Below are 19732 nucleotides of genomic sequence, written 5' to 3'. Positions count from 1 at the left end.
CCAAAAATTCCTCTTGCCATTAATGTGTGGAACTGCATTTTTTTTTTCAAGTGCGATTCAAGTCTGCATTTTAGGAACTGGCTTGGTGATGGCACAGACCATCTTTGCTGGCCCCCAGAAGCTGAGGCTGGAGGCTTGTAAATGAAGACACTGACATCATTACTCAGGATCAGCAAGTCACTGAACACACAGGAAAAAATGAAAATGAGCCCTTTGAGGGGAAAGCCAACCATCTTTAGTTTACATATGCAAATTTTAATAAAACTTTTATTAACAATTTTAAACCACAGAAATCATTTTTTTAATATCCATTTTAATCCACCAAACAATTTATGTTTACATAGAACTCTATCCTTTACAAGGCAGTTTTTATCTTATTTGATGCCTATAACTTTTTTTGGTGGGCAAGGCAGGCAGTGTTTTTCCCATTTGGCAGACAGGGAAACTGAAACTCAGAAAGAGCTGACTTGTTCAAAGCCATAGAGCTGAAAGTGACAAATCTAAGACCTGCACCCAGGTCTTCTGACCTCAAGTCCAGACTCTTTCAACTACATCCAGTTGCTGTTCAGAAAGATACTTAATGGTCTCCTCTGCTCATAACTGTCAATGGCATCAAGCTCCTGGATGACAAGTCTCTGCTTTATTTCATATCTCTAACTTTTCCCTTTTTAGATCTTGTTGTGACATTGAGTTTCATGGACTAAACACAGGCAGCATTCTCTCCTGTACCACCCATGTGCCTTTAACAAGTCAGGGAACAAACAGTGCAGCAGCAGATGATGGGAAAGGCCACAGCCTGCAAAAAATAGTCCAGGGGCAGGGAGAAAGGAAAAGGAAGAACAGGACACCGGGACATATTTACATTATGGAAGAAAAAGAGCTAAAGGGCATTTAGATTTGTTAAAGAGATATTTGCTAAGGAGTAGCAGAAGAGTGCCTGATACATAGTATTACCTGTGAATAATTTTATGAGATTCCATCAGTTCTGCCTCTGTGCTCTTTCCACCCTTCTTTCTAATGTGAGGGTATGAGAACCTTTTAAGATAAGGTGTGATTCTAAACTTGTACCTGTTCTCCCCAGCAAGATGCCAGCACTTACCCTAGTCTCTGTCTCTCTCTCTCTCTGTCCCTTCTCATCCCCCACCCCAGTCATGGAAAACTCAGAGGGGAGACAAGGATTGATTTTTAAGTGTTATACGTAATAAGTTTGAAGTCAGATCTGCCTGCAAATCTGGACACTCTTAAGTCATGCTCAAGTATGAATATGAGAACTCCTGCCTGGGAGTGAGCCCCTGAGTGGGTGTTCAGGAAAACACCCAGACTGATGAAATGATTTATAACCAAAAGAACAAATACTTGCTTAAGGTGGTCGTGAGACCATGTGAGCCTGCTCAGCATTGCATAAACTTCAGTGAGAAATGGGAGCCTTCACCTTAAAAAATGGTGAGCAGGGGCACCTGGGTGGCTTAGTCAGTTAAGCATCCAGCTTTGGTCCAGGTTATGGTTCATGGGTTGGAGCCCCGTGTCGTGCTCCCTGCTGTCAGCACAGAGCCTGCTTTAGATCCTCTCTCCCCTCTCTCTGTCCCTTCCCCTGTATATGCTTTCTCTCTCTCTCTCAAAAATAATAAATGAAAAAAAAAAATGGTGAGCAAACAGCAGCTAGAGGTTTCGAGAGGGAGTGTTTGTTAATGTTTACAAATATTAAGTACTCTTGATACAAAATATACTTTAAAAATTTTATAACATCTTTAAAAAGGCTGCTGCAGTAAAATAATGCCCTCAGTTCTATGCATATACAGATTAGCTATAAGCAAATGTCAATAGGATTGGAAGAGGAAAATTAGAGAAAGGTGCATTTGGAGTATATTTTTATGCTTGGCCAGTAAAATACAATGAATCCTATTAGAGCACAAATTTTTAAAGAACATTTTTGTAAGTTTTCTAAATATATGTGCACATATTGTGCAGTGGTTTAAGAAATGACCTCAAACACTTTACAGCTGTAGATTCAATTGTGCAATAAAACTGAAGATATGCTCCTTGTCTTTGGTAGTTATTTCTTCTCTCAAGCAAACATTATAACCTGGGACAATACAACTGAAGGAAAACTTTTGATGGTTTATCACTGGTATCATTTCTCTTGATCATAAGTCCCTTGCTATTTGATAACCTTCCCTAGCCCCCTTTTCAGCCAAAACAACAAGAAGAAAAATGCATGCAATTTTTAGATAAGAGAAAACAGTAAATAAAGGATATTTTAAATAATACTCATACATTTTCTGGCTTTCATATACAGAATCTAATGTAGAGATTGTTTTGAGGCTTGTAGTTGTTTACTAAAAATAAAAATGCCCAAGTTGGACAGTGTTGGGGATTTAATTAATTTGTCTGAACTAGCTGTGCATCTAAGAATCTTCTTCAAGCATACTGATAAATAAACCAATTGTTCTGTCTTGATCAAATGGATCCGTTAAATCCATTTGGTGCCAGAACCGCCTTCAGCAGTTCCTAACAAAGAATAAGCAGGGTTTCTTAGAAGAAAGTTGAGACTGCCAACAGTTGCCCATTAGGAAAAGTTGCTCCCTTGAGGAGTCTGTGGTCCATGGATAGATCCATGGCTACACTTCCCAAAATTAGGAAAGTTTCCTGATTAGTTATCTGGGCCTGCTGTAATAAACTGACATAAACTGGATGGCTTAAACAACAGAAATTTATAGTCTCACCCTTCTGGAGGTCAGAAGCCTGAGATCAAGTTGGCAAGGTTGTTTCCTTCTGAAGACTGTGGTGAAGCATCTACTCCAAGCCTCTCCTAGCTTCTGGTAGCATCAGGCATTCCTTGCCTTATAGCTGGTATTTTCCCTCTGGTTTTATATCCTTTTCCCTCTGTATGTCTGTCTCTATGTCCAAATTTCCCCTATTTATAAGAACAAAGTCATACTGTATTAGGCCCACTGTAATGACTTAATTTTAGTCACCTAAAAAAAACACTATTTCCAAATAAGGTCACATTCACAGGAAATGGGGATAAGGGCCCAAGCCCCACCATCTTTTCAGGGGACATAGGGGAGTCATCCTTGGCGGCTCCTGTTTTCTCAAACTCACATTATGTCCCTGGGTAAATCTTGCTTCCCAACACACACACACACACACACACACACACACACACACACACACAGAGGCACACAACACCCTTCACAAGTACTACCTTGCTTCGAATCACTGCCACTTTTGAATTGCTTCAGCAGCCTCCTAAATGAGTTGGTCTCCACTTCTGCTCCACTCTAGTCAGTTCCCAACATTCTCAATTCAGCAGCCAAGGTGAGGTCTTACAGTATTAAGCAAGACTGTGTTGCTCAATGGCTCAAACTCTTTTTACCACACTCCAAGTAAAAGCAACAATAAATTATCCCAATGGCCTACAAGGCCCTCTGTGATCTGGTTTCCCATTACTTCTCTGACATTATTTCTCTTCACTCTCCCTGATGTGGCCACACTGATCTCTGTGCTATTCTTCCTACAAAACAGACACTCTCCCACTCAAACCTTTGCATGTGCTATTTTCTCTACTTGGAACATGGACTCCTACATCCCTGCATTACCTGATTTCTCACTTCCTTCAAGTCTTTTCCAAGGTCCCAGACCCCGCCATTTAAAACTGCAACCCTCCCCCATATTCCCCTCCTCAGTTCAAAATGTTTCTTCTGAGCACTTATTTTCTAGGATACTACAATTTCCTTATTTATCTTATTGTCTGTCTCTTGGAGTTTGAATGTAGGCTTCTAAATGCACAAATAATATCCCTAGCTTATCTAAAACTGCCTGGCACATGGGTGAGTGTGCACTACACACTTGAATAAGCTGAATAAACTGTGTGTAATTCCTTCCCTTGTACCTTTCTACCACCCTCCTCCTCACTCAGTCCAAAAGCCACACATACAGTCCTTTTCTCTGGCCTCACCCCTCCAGAGAATACAGATAATTAAGATTTCTCTACCTACAGAAGACACCCTTTTCATTACGCAGAGTGTTTGACTCTTCTTTAACCTCTCTGCAACCAAAAGGCCAATTAAGTTACCCCTAAGGACAGCTGCCTTTCTCCAAAGATTTAATTCCCTTGTTCGTTAATATGAAGGTAATTATAACTTTTCTAACAGTATTCCTTTTTCTCCCTTGTTTTGTTCTTCAACATCAGGGATTAGCAAACTGCAGCCTGAGAGCCAAATCCTGCCTGCCACTGCTTTATGTAAATAGGGTGTCACTGGAATACAAATACATCCACTACATAGAGTGTTTGATAGGAAAAAAAAAATCATAAATATCAAATTAACAAAAGTGAAATTAAAAAAAAACAACAACAACTAGTTTTCACTGGAGCTCATAGGCCTCAGGTTAAAGATTTCTTCTCTGTGTACCCAGCACTGCCAAAGAGATAACTGGGTACATTACAGACAGCATACTCCTTGACACAGAAGTATAATGAACTGGCAAGAACTATTCATTTGCTCATTCATTCATTTAGTCAATCATTTTTATTCCAATGTTGACTATATCTGAAATTACAATTTGTGTATATATCATTACACACTCTGCTAAAAACAGAAGCAAATTAGATTTCTATTTATATTTCTACAATAAAATCAAATGATTTTTACTAAGTCAAAAATGATCATTTAAGTGGTTGCTTTCAATCATTTCTCAGGATCTTCTGATATCTATAACTAATTATACTTAAAACACAATTTTAATGTCCTTTAAATATCTGAAAATGTCTTCCCATCTATTTAATTTCATTTTATCCCCTCAACCAGAAACACTGATAGTTGTTTCTATTAAACACATTTCAAAATGTGAAGCTCATGCACAAGAGAACACACATAAAGATAGGAAGGAATGTACAAAGTAAAATATATGAAATGACTGGGGAACATACTTTTTAAAAGGATCCAAAGAGTGACTACTTTTGGAAATAAAAGCTCTTTTTATGGGGCAACACTAACAAGGACAAGATGAGAGACAAATCGAAGTTTGAATTCTAACTTCACTACTCTCTCTGGCTTCAATATCCTTACCTATAATATAGGAACAATACCATCTCACAGTTACTATGATGGATGATAAAACGTGATAGTGAATATAAAATGCCTTGCCAACAGAGATTGCATCTGGTTCCTTTTCCTTTGATAATATGAATAATTAATTTTGTATGTGTAGATTTTTATACACATTTTCTTTAAATAGAGCTCAGCCACTGCTATGGATGGAACTGTGCCTTCCTAAAATTCGTATGTTGAAGCCCAAAACCACCTTGTGACTGTCTTTGGAGATGGGGCTTTTAGGAAGTAATTAAGGTTAAATGAGGTCATAAGAGTGGGACCCTAACCAACTGGACTGATGCCCTTATAAGGATAGAGAGAGAGAGAGAGAGAGAGAAAGCAAGCTCTTTCCTTCTCTCCTCCCACAAAGGTACACAGAGAGGTCAGGAGCACATGTGAGAAGGCAGCTATCTGCAAGCCAAAGGAAGAGGCCTCACAATGAAACCTACCTTGGATTCTAGCCTCCAGAACTATGAGAAATAAATTTGTTGTTAGAGCCACGCAGTCTGTGGTATTTTGTTATAGAAGCCCAAGCAGAATGATACACTCCTAAGAACATTTTTCCCACCTAAATAAAGAGAATATGACGATTTATATGAGAGTAGGTGAGAATGGGATAAAAAGGGCTGTGAAATATTTTTTCCAGCTCACCATGACATTTTAAATAACAGTGCTTAAAATGCTATGGATTCAAATGTAAAGAGTTAACCTGATTAACTTTCCATCTGTCCCTGAGAAATCAGTAAATGTTTAAGGCTTTGTATTAAAGTACCAACTCACAGAAACTCATACATATACTAGAATCTTGAAACAATTAAAAATATAATAAAACTGGGGTGCCTGGGTGGCTCACTGGGTTAAGCGTCCAACTCTTGATTTCAGCTCAGGTCACTATCTCACAAACTGTGAAATCAAGCCCCAGGTCAGGCTCTGTGCTGACAGCAAGGAGCCTGCTTGGGATTCTCTCTCTGCCTCTCCCCCATTCACATGCATGAACATGCTCTCTCAAAATAAATAAACACTTTTTAAAAAATTTACAACACCAGGACACCTGAGTGGCTCAGTTGGTTAAGCGTCCAACTTCAGTTCAGGTCATGACCTCGTGGCTCCATAAGTTTGGGCCCCACATCAGACTATTGTCAGTGTGGAACCTGCTGCGGATCCTCTGTCTCCCTCTCTCAGCCCTTCCCTCACTCATGCATGTACTCTCTCTCAAAAATAAATAAACATTAAAAAAATTCCAACACCTAATAACCACTTTTTTTGGAAAAAAAAAAAAAGTAAACAGTATTAAACAGGTTAGATTTCCAAATTATATTTAGAGTTCCCTATTACCCAGCTTAGTATCTAATACATAGTTGAAACTCAATAAATATAGCCTGAATGAATGCTACGACCAATAAGCAAACACAAAATGCTCGATCTTGAAAGACAAACTTGTTATAAGGAGAAAAGTATAGCATGGGAGGGAACTATAAGTAGAATTCCGAACACTGACTCTAATCTTTTAATTTAACTTTCCTCAAGGGGAGCCTGGGTGGTTCAGTTGGTTAAGCATCTGACTTTGGCTCAGGTCATAATCTCACATTTCATGGGCTTGAGCCCCGTGTCTGACTCTGTGCTGTCAGACCAGAGCCTGGAGCCTGCTCTTGATTCACTATCTCCCTCTCCTTCTGCCCCTCCCCCTCTTTTGCTCAGTCTCCCTCTCAAAAATAAACAAACATTAAAAAAAAATTTTTAATTAGGGCGCCTGGGTGGCTTGGTTGGTTCAGCGCGGACTTCGGCTCAGGTCATGATCTCACATTTCATGAATTCAAGCCCCACATCGGGCTCTGTGCTGACAGCTCAGAGCCTGGAGCCTGCTTCAGATTCTCTATCTCCATCTCTCTGCCTGTCCCCCACTCGTCACTCACTCTCTCTCAAAATTAAATAAACATTTTAAAAATTAAAAAAAAATTAACTTCCCTCAAGAAATACAATTAATTCTGTATTTTCCTTTTGGAGAGATAATAGACAATATAATCCAAAAATCTACTTGACTAAATTGTTATATAAGATTTTGGAATATAGCTACATTCATTCAGTAAAATATAGCTGCAACCACACAATCAGAAATATCTGTTTGTAGTCAGTTTTCACACTTAAAAAGGGCAATAACCTGTCAATCCAGCAAGAGTAAGGAAAAGTGCTTTGTTTCTTAAGAAAAACTCATAAAGGATGTCTTCTTTATAAACACATAGTTACCTGTGTAGAAAATAGGGGCAAAAAAAAAGAAAAGATACATCTACTAAAATGTATTAACTCTAAATAAGAAAGCAAATCAGATCTTACTACAATTTCTCCACACTAAACATAATTATTTTCAAAGTGATACAATACAAAGATTATTGGTCCTATCTGTTTGCCCTACCTCTTTAAAAAATGGCAATAGTAGGGGTACCTGGGTGGCTCAGTCAGTTAAGCATCCGACTCTTGATTTTGGCTCTGATTGTGATCTCACAGTTCTTAAGGTCAGTCTCCACATCGTCAGCTTGGGATTCTCTCTCCCCCTCTCTCTCTCTCTCTGTCCCGCTGGCACTCACATGCTCTCTCTCTCTCAAAATAAATAAATAAAACATTTAAAAAAATGGCAACAGCAAATGACATACATTCTAATAAAATTTTGGTAACAGGTGTAAAATGAAAGACTATGAAATCCAATCACTTTTAATCATTATTAAGTTTGTGTTAGTCTTTATTAAAACAAAAAAAATCAAAAATTCAGACACTGGATTACATGATATATACAAGAATATACAAAAGTAAAAGAAAAAAGTACATATATACTACATTAATTAGCAAAGCAGAAATTTGTTATCTATCTGGTTATTGTATCTCAAATCCAAATGTTTACATCCAGGACGTCACAGAGGTAACTTCTTTTTGTACCTAAAGTAAAAATAAATCTATTTAATAGAAGACAATAAAACAGCGTTCATTTGTGAAGTGCCTAATAACAATTTCAGTGTATTAAAATTCTAACCTAAGACATAGAGAGAGAGAGAGACATTTTGCCATGCTCTAATTCCAATTCATTTTGTACTCTTGGGTTCATATAAGTTCAACCACCTCAAAAACACTCAAGACTGACTTACACAGCATTCAGTGTCACAGACAGATAACAGCCTGAAGAGTTTGGCCCATTCTAGTGCTAGCATTTAAATTCATACCTTTCTCTGGAAAGACTACAGGGTATATAACATTCCTATCTGCTTGTAATTAGGAAGCAGGGAAGTCAAAACACAGGCTATTCCTTTCCTGTCCACCCAAAACTGACTCTATGTTTAAGCATGTTGAAAAAAGAAAATATAAAGAGTCATTTGTTAAGGTTGTTCATTTTTAAAAGGATCATAGTAACAAGGGTTTCCTTAATTTTTGTGTCCCTTATTAAAATAAATGTCAGCATACCATCAAAAACAAAGAATAAAACTGCTGCTTTTCAGTTACCTTATTGAGCTCTGGAAATAGTTCTTGTATCACAATGTCCAATAAAACATAAGTCAGCTAAAGCACCAAAAAAAATTTTTTTAAGGCATTAGACAAAAAACCATAAAAATGATAAACACAAAATTCAGGACTGTGGTTATGTCTAAATGAGAAAGCAGGGAGCAGAACTCAAATATACATGTGGACATTTTATTATTATGCTGCATAATTCATTTTATCTTAACTATTTTATACATAACAAAATTTTGAAGAAGGAAGCAGGATACAAAATTTTAACTTATTAGGATCTCAACAAAATATGTACATACTGCACTATATATGTAGTGTTAACTGTGGTTATTCTAATGTAATCTGAATGATGGAATTCTTAATTTTTAAAATTTTACTTTATTTCATGAATTTTGTATAAATTCCAAATTTTCTACAATGAATCTATGTTTATTTTAAGTCAAAACTACTTATGTTATAAAGAAAAAAAAGTAAACTAGAGAACAAACTGATGGTTACCACAAGGCAAGGGGAAATGGGTGCTATAGGGGAAGGGGACTAAGAAAGAGTACACTTATCCTGATGAGGACTGAGTAATATATAGACTGGTTAAATCACATTATATACTTGAAACTAATATGACACTATATGTTAATTATACTGGAATTAAAATAGAAAACTTAATTAAAAAAATTAAAAAGTAGTCAGCCAAAAAAGAGTAACAAAGATGAAACATTTTTTTTCTGTCCGAATGTTTGAAGTGCACCACCTTGAGAGTGTCACTTCACAATAACATACCAGAATCCTACTGTGTGTCGTTCACAAAACCTAGCCAACACTAGTCAACCTCCTTTAATGATTTTTACCTGTTTATTGAGAACTGGCTGTTGTAAGCCATCAAATAGAAGTCTGATGCTTTCATACTTGGCTTCTTCACCAATACACTTGACTATCAGATCTAAACAAGAAAGCCAAATGTGAAACATTTCATATGACAAAGTGACTCATCATTTAGTGGACCATAAAGCAAAATCTTCACTCTGTTTCCCAGATATTACACAAAAACTGTAAATCAGCATTTCCTAAACCAGTGTTCTTGCAAGAGCCTCCTGGAAAAAACACTTCTATGGTCAAGAAACTCAGAACCATATATCCTCCTTCTGGAGATTCACAATGCACCAAGTATACTGCAAGTGCTGAGGAGTGTTGCAGTAAAAAAATTTATACTATTTATACTGTTATACTATTTACACTATTAAGTGATAAAAGACAGTTGTAAAGTAATACACACTGTGTTATTCCAGTCAGATAAAACAAATAAAATCCCAAAATTATGCATATGCATTTGTATACACATGTATAGAAATGCACAGAAAAATATTTGTGATGATTAACACCAAGCTGAGTACATGGCTACTTATGCACATTGGGGAGATGGCTTCTACTTTTTACTATATATTTTTTCATAATGTTTGAATATCTTAGTATCAGGAAAAAAAGTTAACTGTTTAATATAGACTTTCCTCAATGAATATGACCACTTTATTTTGTACTTTTTGCATAATTATTATTAACCATCTTACAGAACAATCTTTTTGGGAAATGTTTAAATACTAATTTAGGATCTAAAAAGTTCTGATTCATGTTTGACTGCACAGATGTCATGTATCACTTCTATTACCAAAGAGTCAGTCCTTACTAAAAACCTCAACTAAACATTTTCCCCAAGGCAAAAAGTAAAATTATCAAGTAAACCAAATGCCCAAATATGTGTCCTTTCCCCCCCAAACATAACAAAACTCTTAATGATGTTCTTGAAAAAGTTCTCACCTTATGTTTGCTTCTAGGAGATAAATCTAACCCTAAGTGGCAAAGGCCAAATTCAATTTATAACAAGCATAGTAGATCCTTGATCTTTTCAAGATTATGTGGCCCAATATGGATCTTTATGAATCTGCTAATTCACCAATACTATACAGAACTTCCCAATTAATATGTGTGAACCATAATGGACAAAAATAAGTGATCCTTTCAGATCCTTCAGAAATCCTAAGTAAGATTGAGGGGTAGAGGACAACAGAAAGACATGCTAAGTTTACTAAATTATTCCTTCCCAAAAGGAGTCTTGAAGTAGAGGTGATTCAAATTCATGCCTCAGCAAAATAACAAATTATTACATTCAGTGCTTTCCATGTTGTCCCTGAATATCAAACTAAGACTGTTAAAGCCATGAATGCTAAGGGTCACTATTACAAAACAGGTAAGAAATTATTTCATCATTTACCTACAGAAGACTTACCCCAGAATAGCTTTTATTCACTTTTATATTCAGACCAGGGATTTAACTTAACTGTCTTCACACAGAGCAACAGGACTATTCTGAGACTAATTTTTCAATGATGAGAATTCTCTAAGGTACAGTCCAAAGGCTTCTTTGGTTCTTACTCTGTATTTTCTCTCTGGGCATTATCTACTACACATAACCTCTATGTCTCTATCCTGTACTGTTCATTAATCCAATTTCAAAACCTGGGTATCTCACTACTTACTAGACATGTCTTCCTGAATACTGTATAGGAACTTCACACTCAAAATATTCTAAACTAAGTATCCTCTGCTTTGACTCCTTGCATCTTTTCCTTGTATTTCCCATCTCTGTAACAGGTTACTACTATTTATTTACCTTGTGGTCCAAGCTTACCTCCTTTACAGGAGAAATGATCATTCTCCTCCTCTGAGACACACTCTGTGACTTGAACATGCCTTCTCTCTTATCATATGTATGTTTTATCTGTATGTCTGTCTGTCCACTAGACTGAACTACTCAAGTACACTTTTTATATCCCTTGCACTCTGCATAGTGCCTGACATGTGGAAAGAGCTCAATAAATTTGAAATGAACGAATGAATTCTGACCTTTTACTCATAAACACGAGTGAAGCTCTTCTCATTGTAGAGTGGGCAGCAGGATTCCAACTGTCCCACAAACAGATCACTTTGATCAGTATGATTATAAGTTGTTGCTAAAAAAATCTGGCTGTTGCATAAGTAGAAAAAGCCTGTCTTAAATTTCATTGTGCTTATATCATAAAAACCAAATTTTATTTAACTAATGAGTTAATTTTACTTTGTCCTTAGTAACTATTACTAAAATGAAAACTCAAAATAAAAATTGGCCTCAATAATTACTATACATCGTGATCTCAAAGGGGTGCTAATCTGTATTTACTACTTAGATATTACACCTGGAATGTAATTCATCATTTCTTCAAAAGTCTGTTTTGCTCGTTTTTGCTTATCTTGGAGTGAACGAGGTTCAGTGTTTTCACAGAATACAGCATCTAAAATGAAACAAAAAGAAATATTTTCACCTATTATACACGAAGTACTTCTTCATAGCAGAAATACCAATAAACCAATGAAAAACAAGACACAATACACAAGACCTGAAACAAACACATGAGAAAATACCTCTGAGAAGTGTTATAAGTGAGACCAAACGGTGCTCCTGAAATAGTTGTTCTAGTTTACAATGAAGATAGTAGTCAGTATACATTTCCAAGGTATTTTTAAACAGGATTCGAGTTCCCATTAAGAGATGATGAAGCCAGTCAGGAACTTGGAAAACCACCCGTCCTGAGAGGGATCATATAGAATATTTTGTTAAGATAAACAGGTATTTCAAACATTCTCCAATGTGAAAACACAAAAATGGTAATATTTTATTTGTAAACACTAGTAACTTTAATATGTTCAGGACCATTTGTATCAAATTCTAATAAAAGAAGTATCTTTAATTTAAAAAGAAGTTACAATGGGGCAATAGTGAAGAGCATTAATTTGTATCACAGAAGATACAGGACACATGAACGAAAAATAGGTTTTAATATAACCAGACAGACCTTACCTACATACATCAGGTAATCATAGACTCCTTCTACAGTCATCATCTCCATAAAATAATTCTGATTTTGCTTTCTTTCTGTATTCTCAGCACGGTTTGCATTATTCTTAAATAGATCACTGAAAAGCTGAAGTAAAAATTGAAATAGTAAAGAGATGCATAGTTTATTACACCTGCTAATAAACAAACACTAAGTCTAAAGTGACAACAGAACACAGGCATTTAAACCTTTTTTAATCAAAACAGAGCATTAGATAGGTTAAGCTCTGTCTCCAAAATTCCACATTTATATCCAAAATTGAATTAAAAAATACATTCTCCCCAAAGTAGTACACAAAAGTCTCCATTCATTTAAGACAAAACAGATAATTACCCATAGGAAGAACCCCTTTGCTTTTTTATACCAAAATGAGCAAATAAACATATAAAGATGTATAAATATATTAATGACAGCTAATTTTAAAACTAACATGGCTTAAAGATTATAATTCACTAGTTAATTAAAGGGTGTTTAGAGGCGAACATTGAGCTCTAACCAAAGTTTGACAGTAACAGTCATAGTCTGAAAATGTGAAAAAAAAAAAGATGCAAAAAACTTCTTATAGTAAAAATGATGAAATGCAACGAAATCTCAGCCCTACTTACTCCCAACTATGCAAAAAAAGTCTATTCTTGATAATAATAATGAAACAGCAGAAATAAAGGAACTAAAAGTATGCTAGAAAAGATCAACAAAGCCAAGAGATTAAAAGGACAAAATCTTTGGCAAGATTGATCAAAAAAATAAAAAAGAAAATGACACAAATAATATAAAAAATAAAAGGGGATATAACTACAGATGTTAGAAAAAATTAAAAGGACATTATTGACAACTTCAGGACAAAAAATTTTCAAATTTAGATTGAATAAAAAATGCGTTGAAAAATATAACCTATCGGGGCGCCTGGTGGCTCAGTCAGTTAAGCGGCCGGCTTTGGCTCAGGTCATGATTTCACGGTCCGTGAGTTCGAGCCCCGCGTCGGGCTCTGTGCTGACAGCTCAGAGGCTGGAGCCGGTTTCAGATTCTGTGTCTCCCTCTCTCTCTGCCCCTCCCCTGTTCATGCTCTATCTCTATCTCAAAAATAAATAAATGTTAAAAAAAAATTTTTTTTAAAGAAAAATATAACCTATCAAAACGGACTCACAAAACAAATCTGAAGAATACTATAATCACTAAAGAAATTGTTTGTTTTAATGTTTATTTATTTTTGAGAGAGAATGAGCAGGGAAGGTGCAGGGCGAGAGGGGACAGAGAATCTGAAGTAGGTTCTGCTCTGACTCCGAGCTGACAGTAGTAGAGAGCTCAATTCAGGACTCGAACTCACGAACCACGAGATCATGACCTGAGCCAAAGTTGGACACTCGACTCAGCCACCTAAGCGTCCCGAAATTGGTTTTTAAAGAAAACCTTCCTATAAACAAGACTTGAGGCTTAGAGGACTTTAACAACCAATCATATAAATTATTTAAAGAACTAATAATTCCAATTATAATTTTACCAGCAAACAGAAAAAGGTTAATATAACTTTAATACCAAAACCTGACAAGGATTGGGGCACCTGGGTGGCTCAGTCAGTTAAGTGTCCGACTCTTGATTTCGGCCCAGGTCATAATCTCATGGTTTGTGAGTTCAAGTCCTGCATCCGGCTCTGTACTGAACATGGAACCTGCTTGAGATCCTCTCTCCCTCCCTCTCTGTCTGCTGCTCCCCTGCTTGTGCTCTTTCTCTCAAGATAAATAAATAAGTTTTTTTAAAAGATTGGCAAGGATAGAATGAGAAAGAAAAATTACAGTAAAAACCTTGGTTTGCAAGCATAATTCATTCCAGTATAGACCAACTCCACCCATAAAGATGGTACAAACTTCCTTAACCTTATAAAGAATATCTATGAAAAAAGCTACACTATACACTATTTAATGGTGAAATACTGAAATGATTCTCTTTGTACAACAGGTCCTAGCCATGAATGAAACAAAACCACCATTTGCAGATAATGTGTATTAAAGAATTAATAGATATATTACTAAAATTAGTACAAGTCTAGCAAAGTTACTGAATTTAAAAAAATCAACACATAAAAATTAACTGTATTTATCAAATGAAAGTGATAAAGTGAAAAAAATATTAAAGACACCTTTTATAGTAATAACAAAAAAGTGAGTTTTGGGGGTAAAGGGGGAAGGCTGTCCTTTGAGCTCACATAGCTCCTCATGCTGAGCACTATTCTGGCACTAAACCGAGCTTCCTGTGGACAGGAAATATATCTTTATATTCCAGTGTTGGCACAGGTTAAAATACTTGCTTAATGGATTAAATATTATATAAGCCATTAAGATTAGATAAAATAAGCATCAAATCAACATGACTACATTGTATCAATTTACTTCATGAGTATTAGAAGTTGGTGATTTACAACCTAAGAAAACCACCTTAAAAAATCCCCCAAGGGGCGCCTGGGTGGCTCTGTTGGTTAAGCATTGGACTTCAGCTCAGGTCATGATCTCATGCTTCATACGTTTAAGCCCCATATCAGGCTTTGCACTGACGGTGTGGAGCCTGCTTGGGATCCTCTCTCTCCCTCCCTCTCTGTCCCTTTGTCACTCTCTTTCTCCCTTTCTCAAAATAAAGAATAACCTTAAAATAAGAAATCCCCCAAATATGTAAATGTTAGAAATTTGCAAATGCAATTATATAAAGAAAAATTTACCTGTTAAAAGCAAAGATGCAAGCAACTACATAAAATACCCTACTTACACTGTACAACTGATTTACATATAAAGGAAATAAGTCCCATTCATTTCATTAACACATGATTCTCCCTACAATGGAAAAGCTGTTCCAAGTAGGGTAACTTCAAACCTTATGACTCTGTCAAACAATAAATATGCAGTACCTTCTTGTTGTTTTCTGAAGTAGGGCTGAGAATGGTCAGTTCCGGTTTACTTGGTTTAGGCTTTGGAGATTCACAAGAATTAATGAAATTCATGATGAAAGGTTCCAAATGCTGGCCTTTCTGTTGTGACATAGAAATCATGGTATGAAAATAAAAAATCAAGATTATGATTTTTAATAATCATATAATGCATTAAAATTCACTGATATTTAAATACGGTTGTAACTATCATGTTACAGAATATACGTAAATCAGTTATTCACCTCTTTCATTAGTTTTCCAGGAACAGACTTTATAATTTTACCTGCAATTAAAAGTAAAATATTAATTTTATGAAAGCATACTGCATAATTGCTCACATGAATACTTCACTAGGTAATTTTTTTTTCACTAGGTAATTTTAAATACTCAAAAGCCAAGTAAAAAAAGTAAAACAATAAAAAATATAACTTACTATTTCACACTCAACAGAAATTTACAATAAATATGGTATTCTTTTTTTTAATGTTTATTTTGAAGAGAGAGAGAGCACACACACACACACACACACACACACACACACACACACGTGCATGAGCAAGAGGGGGAGGGGCAGAGAGACAAGGGGACAGAGGATCTGAAGTGGGCTCTGTGATGACAGCAGGGAGCTGGATGCGGGGCTCAGGAACCTGTGGGGATTTACTTTAAAATAATCCAGTAGTGTTGGGGAGGGGGGGCGGTGCAGGAAGGACTGAACAAGGCAAGTGTTGATAACTGTTGCAATAGCGTGAGAAGTTTATTATACAAAATTCTCTACTTTTGTGTATATTTGCAATTTTCCATAAGAAATGTTTTCAAAAGATTTTAAACAATGATGAATATATAAAGATATCTAAAAGTATACAAAAGTCAAAAAAATTTTAAGAACTGCTACAACATTTAAATTGGTTAAATAGTTTATAATCTGAATTTTAGGTTAAGAATACATATTCTAATCCTGTTTGCCAAAATCTCTTCTTGATCTTATCTCCAGGTTCCCTTATTTTAAAATATCAAACACCTTGAGATTTTCTCAAACATTAGAAATGCCTTTAAAAATTAGTCAAAATTGATAAATGCGACTTAAATTTCTTTCAGTTCAATTTAGAAAAAAGTAGGCTTATGGCAATAGCAGAACACATATGAATAAGAAATTAAAATGGAGATTGTTGGGAGCACCTGGGTGGCTCAGTTGGGTGAGTGTCTGACTTTGGCTCAGGTCATGATCTCATGGTTTCTGAGTTCAAGCCCCACATCGGGCTCGCTGCTGTTAGCACAGAACCCGCTTGGGATCCTCTGTCCTCCTCTCTCTGCCCCTCCCCTGCTTGTGCTCTCCCTCTCAAAAATAAACATTTAAGAATAAAAATAAATAAAATAAAATGTAGATTATTTTATGACATGAAAACCACCTAACCCTCTCCCATCAGACTATTTCTCCTTTCTACCCCCGTTAACTACTCCTCTCTTAGACTTCTCCAAGTTCCTTAAATGATGAGCTTTATTCTCTTTGCTTCTCTGTCTCTTCTACATGCTCTTCCTGAGTCAAATTATGTGCTCAATCTGACTTCATATAACACTCAAATCTCTACTGCTTGCCTGTCTCCTGGCCTCTCCTACCTTACAAAACCTCTCACTGGATTCTATAAACTCAACAAGTTCAGAACTACCCTTAATTTATTCCTTATCTCAGCAAGTAACAGCATTCATCCAAATGTTTAAATAGAAAATCTGGGTCACATCTCTGATCATTTCTTCTTCTTTAGTCAATCCTAGTTGGCAACCAAGTCTACCCAATTCTGTCTTCTAAACATCATATATAACCAAATATAAAACGTTCTCCCATTTTCCCCTGATAAGAAAACCTCCACGTACAAATACCAAGTATTTTGGCTCTGACCAAATGTACTGATTTGAAGAGATACAGATGAAAGCCAAATGCCCACTTGCAACATTTAATTCATTTATTTACTTCTATATATACTTCAGATTATATTATATAAAATATATTTAGAAATATTGCTTTACTCCATTATTATCTCTTTTTTTTAATGTTTATTTATTTATTTTGAGAGAGAGAGCTGAGGAGGGGCTGGGAGAGACGGGGAGAGAGATCCCCAAGCAGTACCTGCACTGTCAGCACAGAGCCTGATGTGGGGCTCGAACTCACAAACCATGAGATCATGACCTGAGCCCAGATCAAGAGTCAGACGCTTAACCAACTGAGCTACCCAGGTGCCCCTACCTCCATTATTATCTTTAACAATCCAAATTTTTCCTGCCTTTATCTCTGTGGTCTATACTGAACTTTATGTAAAAGAAACCATGCTGCATATATTCTGTGTCTTGCTTGTCATTCATCATCACGTTTTTAAGATTAACAATGTTGTTGCAAATAGCTACACGTTATAGGTATTCATTTTATGAATCTACCACAATTTATCTGTCTACTCTATTGGTGATGAACATTTGTATTATTTCCAGTTTTAGTGACTGGTTATAAACAATAATGCTATGAACATTCTTTAATATGAATATAAGATTCTCTAGAGTATATATCTCAGAGAGGAACTACTGGGTCATTCAGTTCTATACCAAACTGTTTTCCCAATTAGTTTCCAATTTATATTCCTACTAACAGGAATGGTTTCACTATGGTTTCACTATATAAACTACTCTTCCTTCATTAATCTGAAAATGCTGATTATTTCAGTTTATCCACTTCTTAAAAATTTTTAAGTATGTTTATTTATTTTGAGAGACAGAGACAGAGCACACCCATGGGGAAGGGACAGAGAGAGAGGGAGAAAGAGACAATCCCAAGCAGGCTTCACACTGCCAGCATGGAGCCTGATGCAGGGCTCAAATTCATGAACCGTGAGATCATGACCTGAACCGAAATCAACAGTCAAACACTTAACTGACTGAGCCACCCAGGCACCTCTCAGTTTATCTCTCATACATGACTCTTTAAACTGACTTACCAAGATTTACATCTGGTAGTATCTTATCAAGAAATTGTGTTTCCCCGCCATTGGGGGAGAGAAAATCCGCCAGAAGTTGACTATTACTCAGTTCTGGGTGCTGCAGAAGTTTCTTAAATGAAAAAGGAAAAAAAAAAGGGAAAAAACAGCTTAATAACCAGAAGGGTGATCAAAACTATATTAAAATGATTAAAAAAAAATTATAAATCCTCAAAAGCTATTTTATCTGCAGAATAACAAAACTACATTTGTAGAAAGAATATATCACATAGCAGATAAGACTTCAACCTCTACAGTCAGACATGAAAGAATTTGAATTCTGGCTCTCTTCCATTTACCAGTGAGGTATCCCTAGAAAAGTTCCTAAACTACCTAAGAGTTTCCTCAAGTGTAAAATGAAGATAATACTACTCCTTACTTTATAACGTTATTATATAAAGCATTTAGCACAGTACCTGATACACAGGAAGATTAAACATTAGCTAATATTATTTCTGTGTCTCAACTATAAAACAAGTACTACAATATCTTGATAATTAAAAGAAGTTGGCACAAGGGTTTTGAAGAAAACTAAATGTAGAAATGTGAACTTGAAAAATTTGTTGTCTGTTCTTCTTGCAACACTATTTTCTTACAAGATAAACTGACTTTTTAAAGCCAAAATTAACCCAGTCTTACCTAATATTGTTTTGTAACTTGAAACAGTTGCAAAACTTTATAAGCAGAAATCTGTATAAATGAAATACCAGTAACAGCAACCTTTAGCTCCATATCACCAGAAAATACTCTTCTAGAATGCAGTACTTCCAATTCTTAGAAAGATTTAATCCATTCAAATAATGGGTTAATGGTATCAACAAAGGCAAAGGTTAACATTCCTATATGCTGCATTCAAATATCCTTGCAGACGTTAATAAAGTTAATAACATAATAATAATAAAATATTTCATATTTCAATTTTCACGCCACCAAAAACTTATATAATGAATATTTTCTGGGCTGAAGTATTCAACAGTTTAAACACAAGAAATAAAATGTAAATATTCCTTTATACTGTTGAGTATTTTTTTAACTTAAAATACTTACTTTGGCAAAGAGGCATCCAAATTTAACTGAATACTTAATAAAATCTAAAAAATTTCATGGCCAAATAAAGAAAAGGTTTTTTTAGGGGGCAGCTGGGTGGCTGAGTTGGTTTAGGCGTCTGACTTTGACTCAGGTCATGATCTCACCGCCCATGAGTTCAAGGCCCACATCGGACTCTGCTGTCAGCACAGAGCCTGCTTGGGGATCTTCTGTCTCCCTCTCTCTCTGATCCTCCCCCACACC

General features: G+C 35.9%; 1 protein-coding gene across 8 annotated transcripts in view; it reads right to left on the bottom strand.

The window, feature by feature from the left end:
* Nucleotides 1-3529: 3529 nt before the first annotated feature.
* SNX14 (sorting nexin 14) overlaps nt 3530-19732 on the bottom strand; it is an 81693-nt gene continuing 65490 nt past the window's right edge. For 4 of the 8 annotated variants that reach the window (XM_047103247.1, XM_047103248.1, XM_047103251.1 and 1 more), the window contains 9 exons: nt 18404-18515; nt 15668-15708; nt 15405-15524; nt 12475-12598; nt 12039-12203; nt 11813-11908; nt 9434-9525; nt 8580-8636; nt 7794-8021 (listed from right to left, as the gene is read on the bottom strand). In XM_047103247.1, the coding sequence (XP_046959203.1) occupies nt 7983-8021; nt 8580-8636; nt 9434-9525; nt 11813-11908; nt 12039-12203; nt 12475-12598; nt 15405-15524; nt 15668-15708; nt 18404-18515 (846 nt within the window). In that variant the 3' untranslated portion in view covers nt 7794-7982. Of the gene's footprint in view, nt 5662-7793; nt 8637-9433; nt 9526-11483; nt 11544-11812; nt 11909-12038; nt 12204-12474; nt 12599-15404; nt 15525-15667; nt 15709-18403; nt 18516-19732 lie in introns of those variants that run through there. The other 4 variants (XM_047103246.1, XM_047103249.1, XM_047103254.1 and 1 more) reach the window with 3 other exon arrangements.

Source organism: Lynx rufus, unplaced genomic scaffold, assembly GCF_022079265.1.
Source record: "Lynx rufus isolate CCGP_SWC_20201006 ecotype Redwood Valley unplaced genomic scaffold, mLynRuf1.p SCAF_6, whole genome shotgun sequence".
NCBI lineage: Eukaryota > Metazoa > Chordata > Mammalia > Carnivora > Felidae > Lynx > Lynx rufus.
The sequence above is the reverse complement of the archived record's forward strand: the minus strand, read 5'-3'. Positions and strand labels throughout refer to the sequence as shown.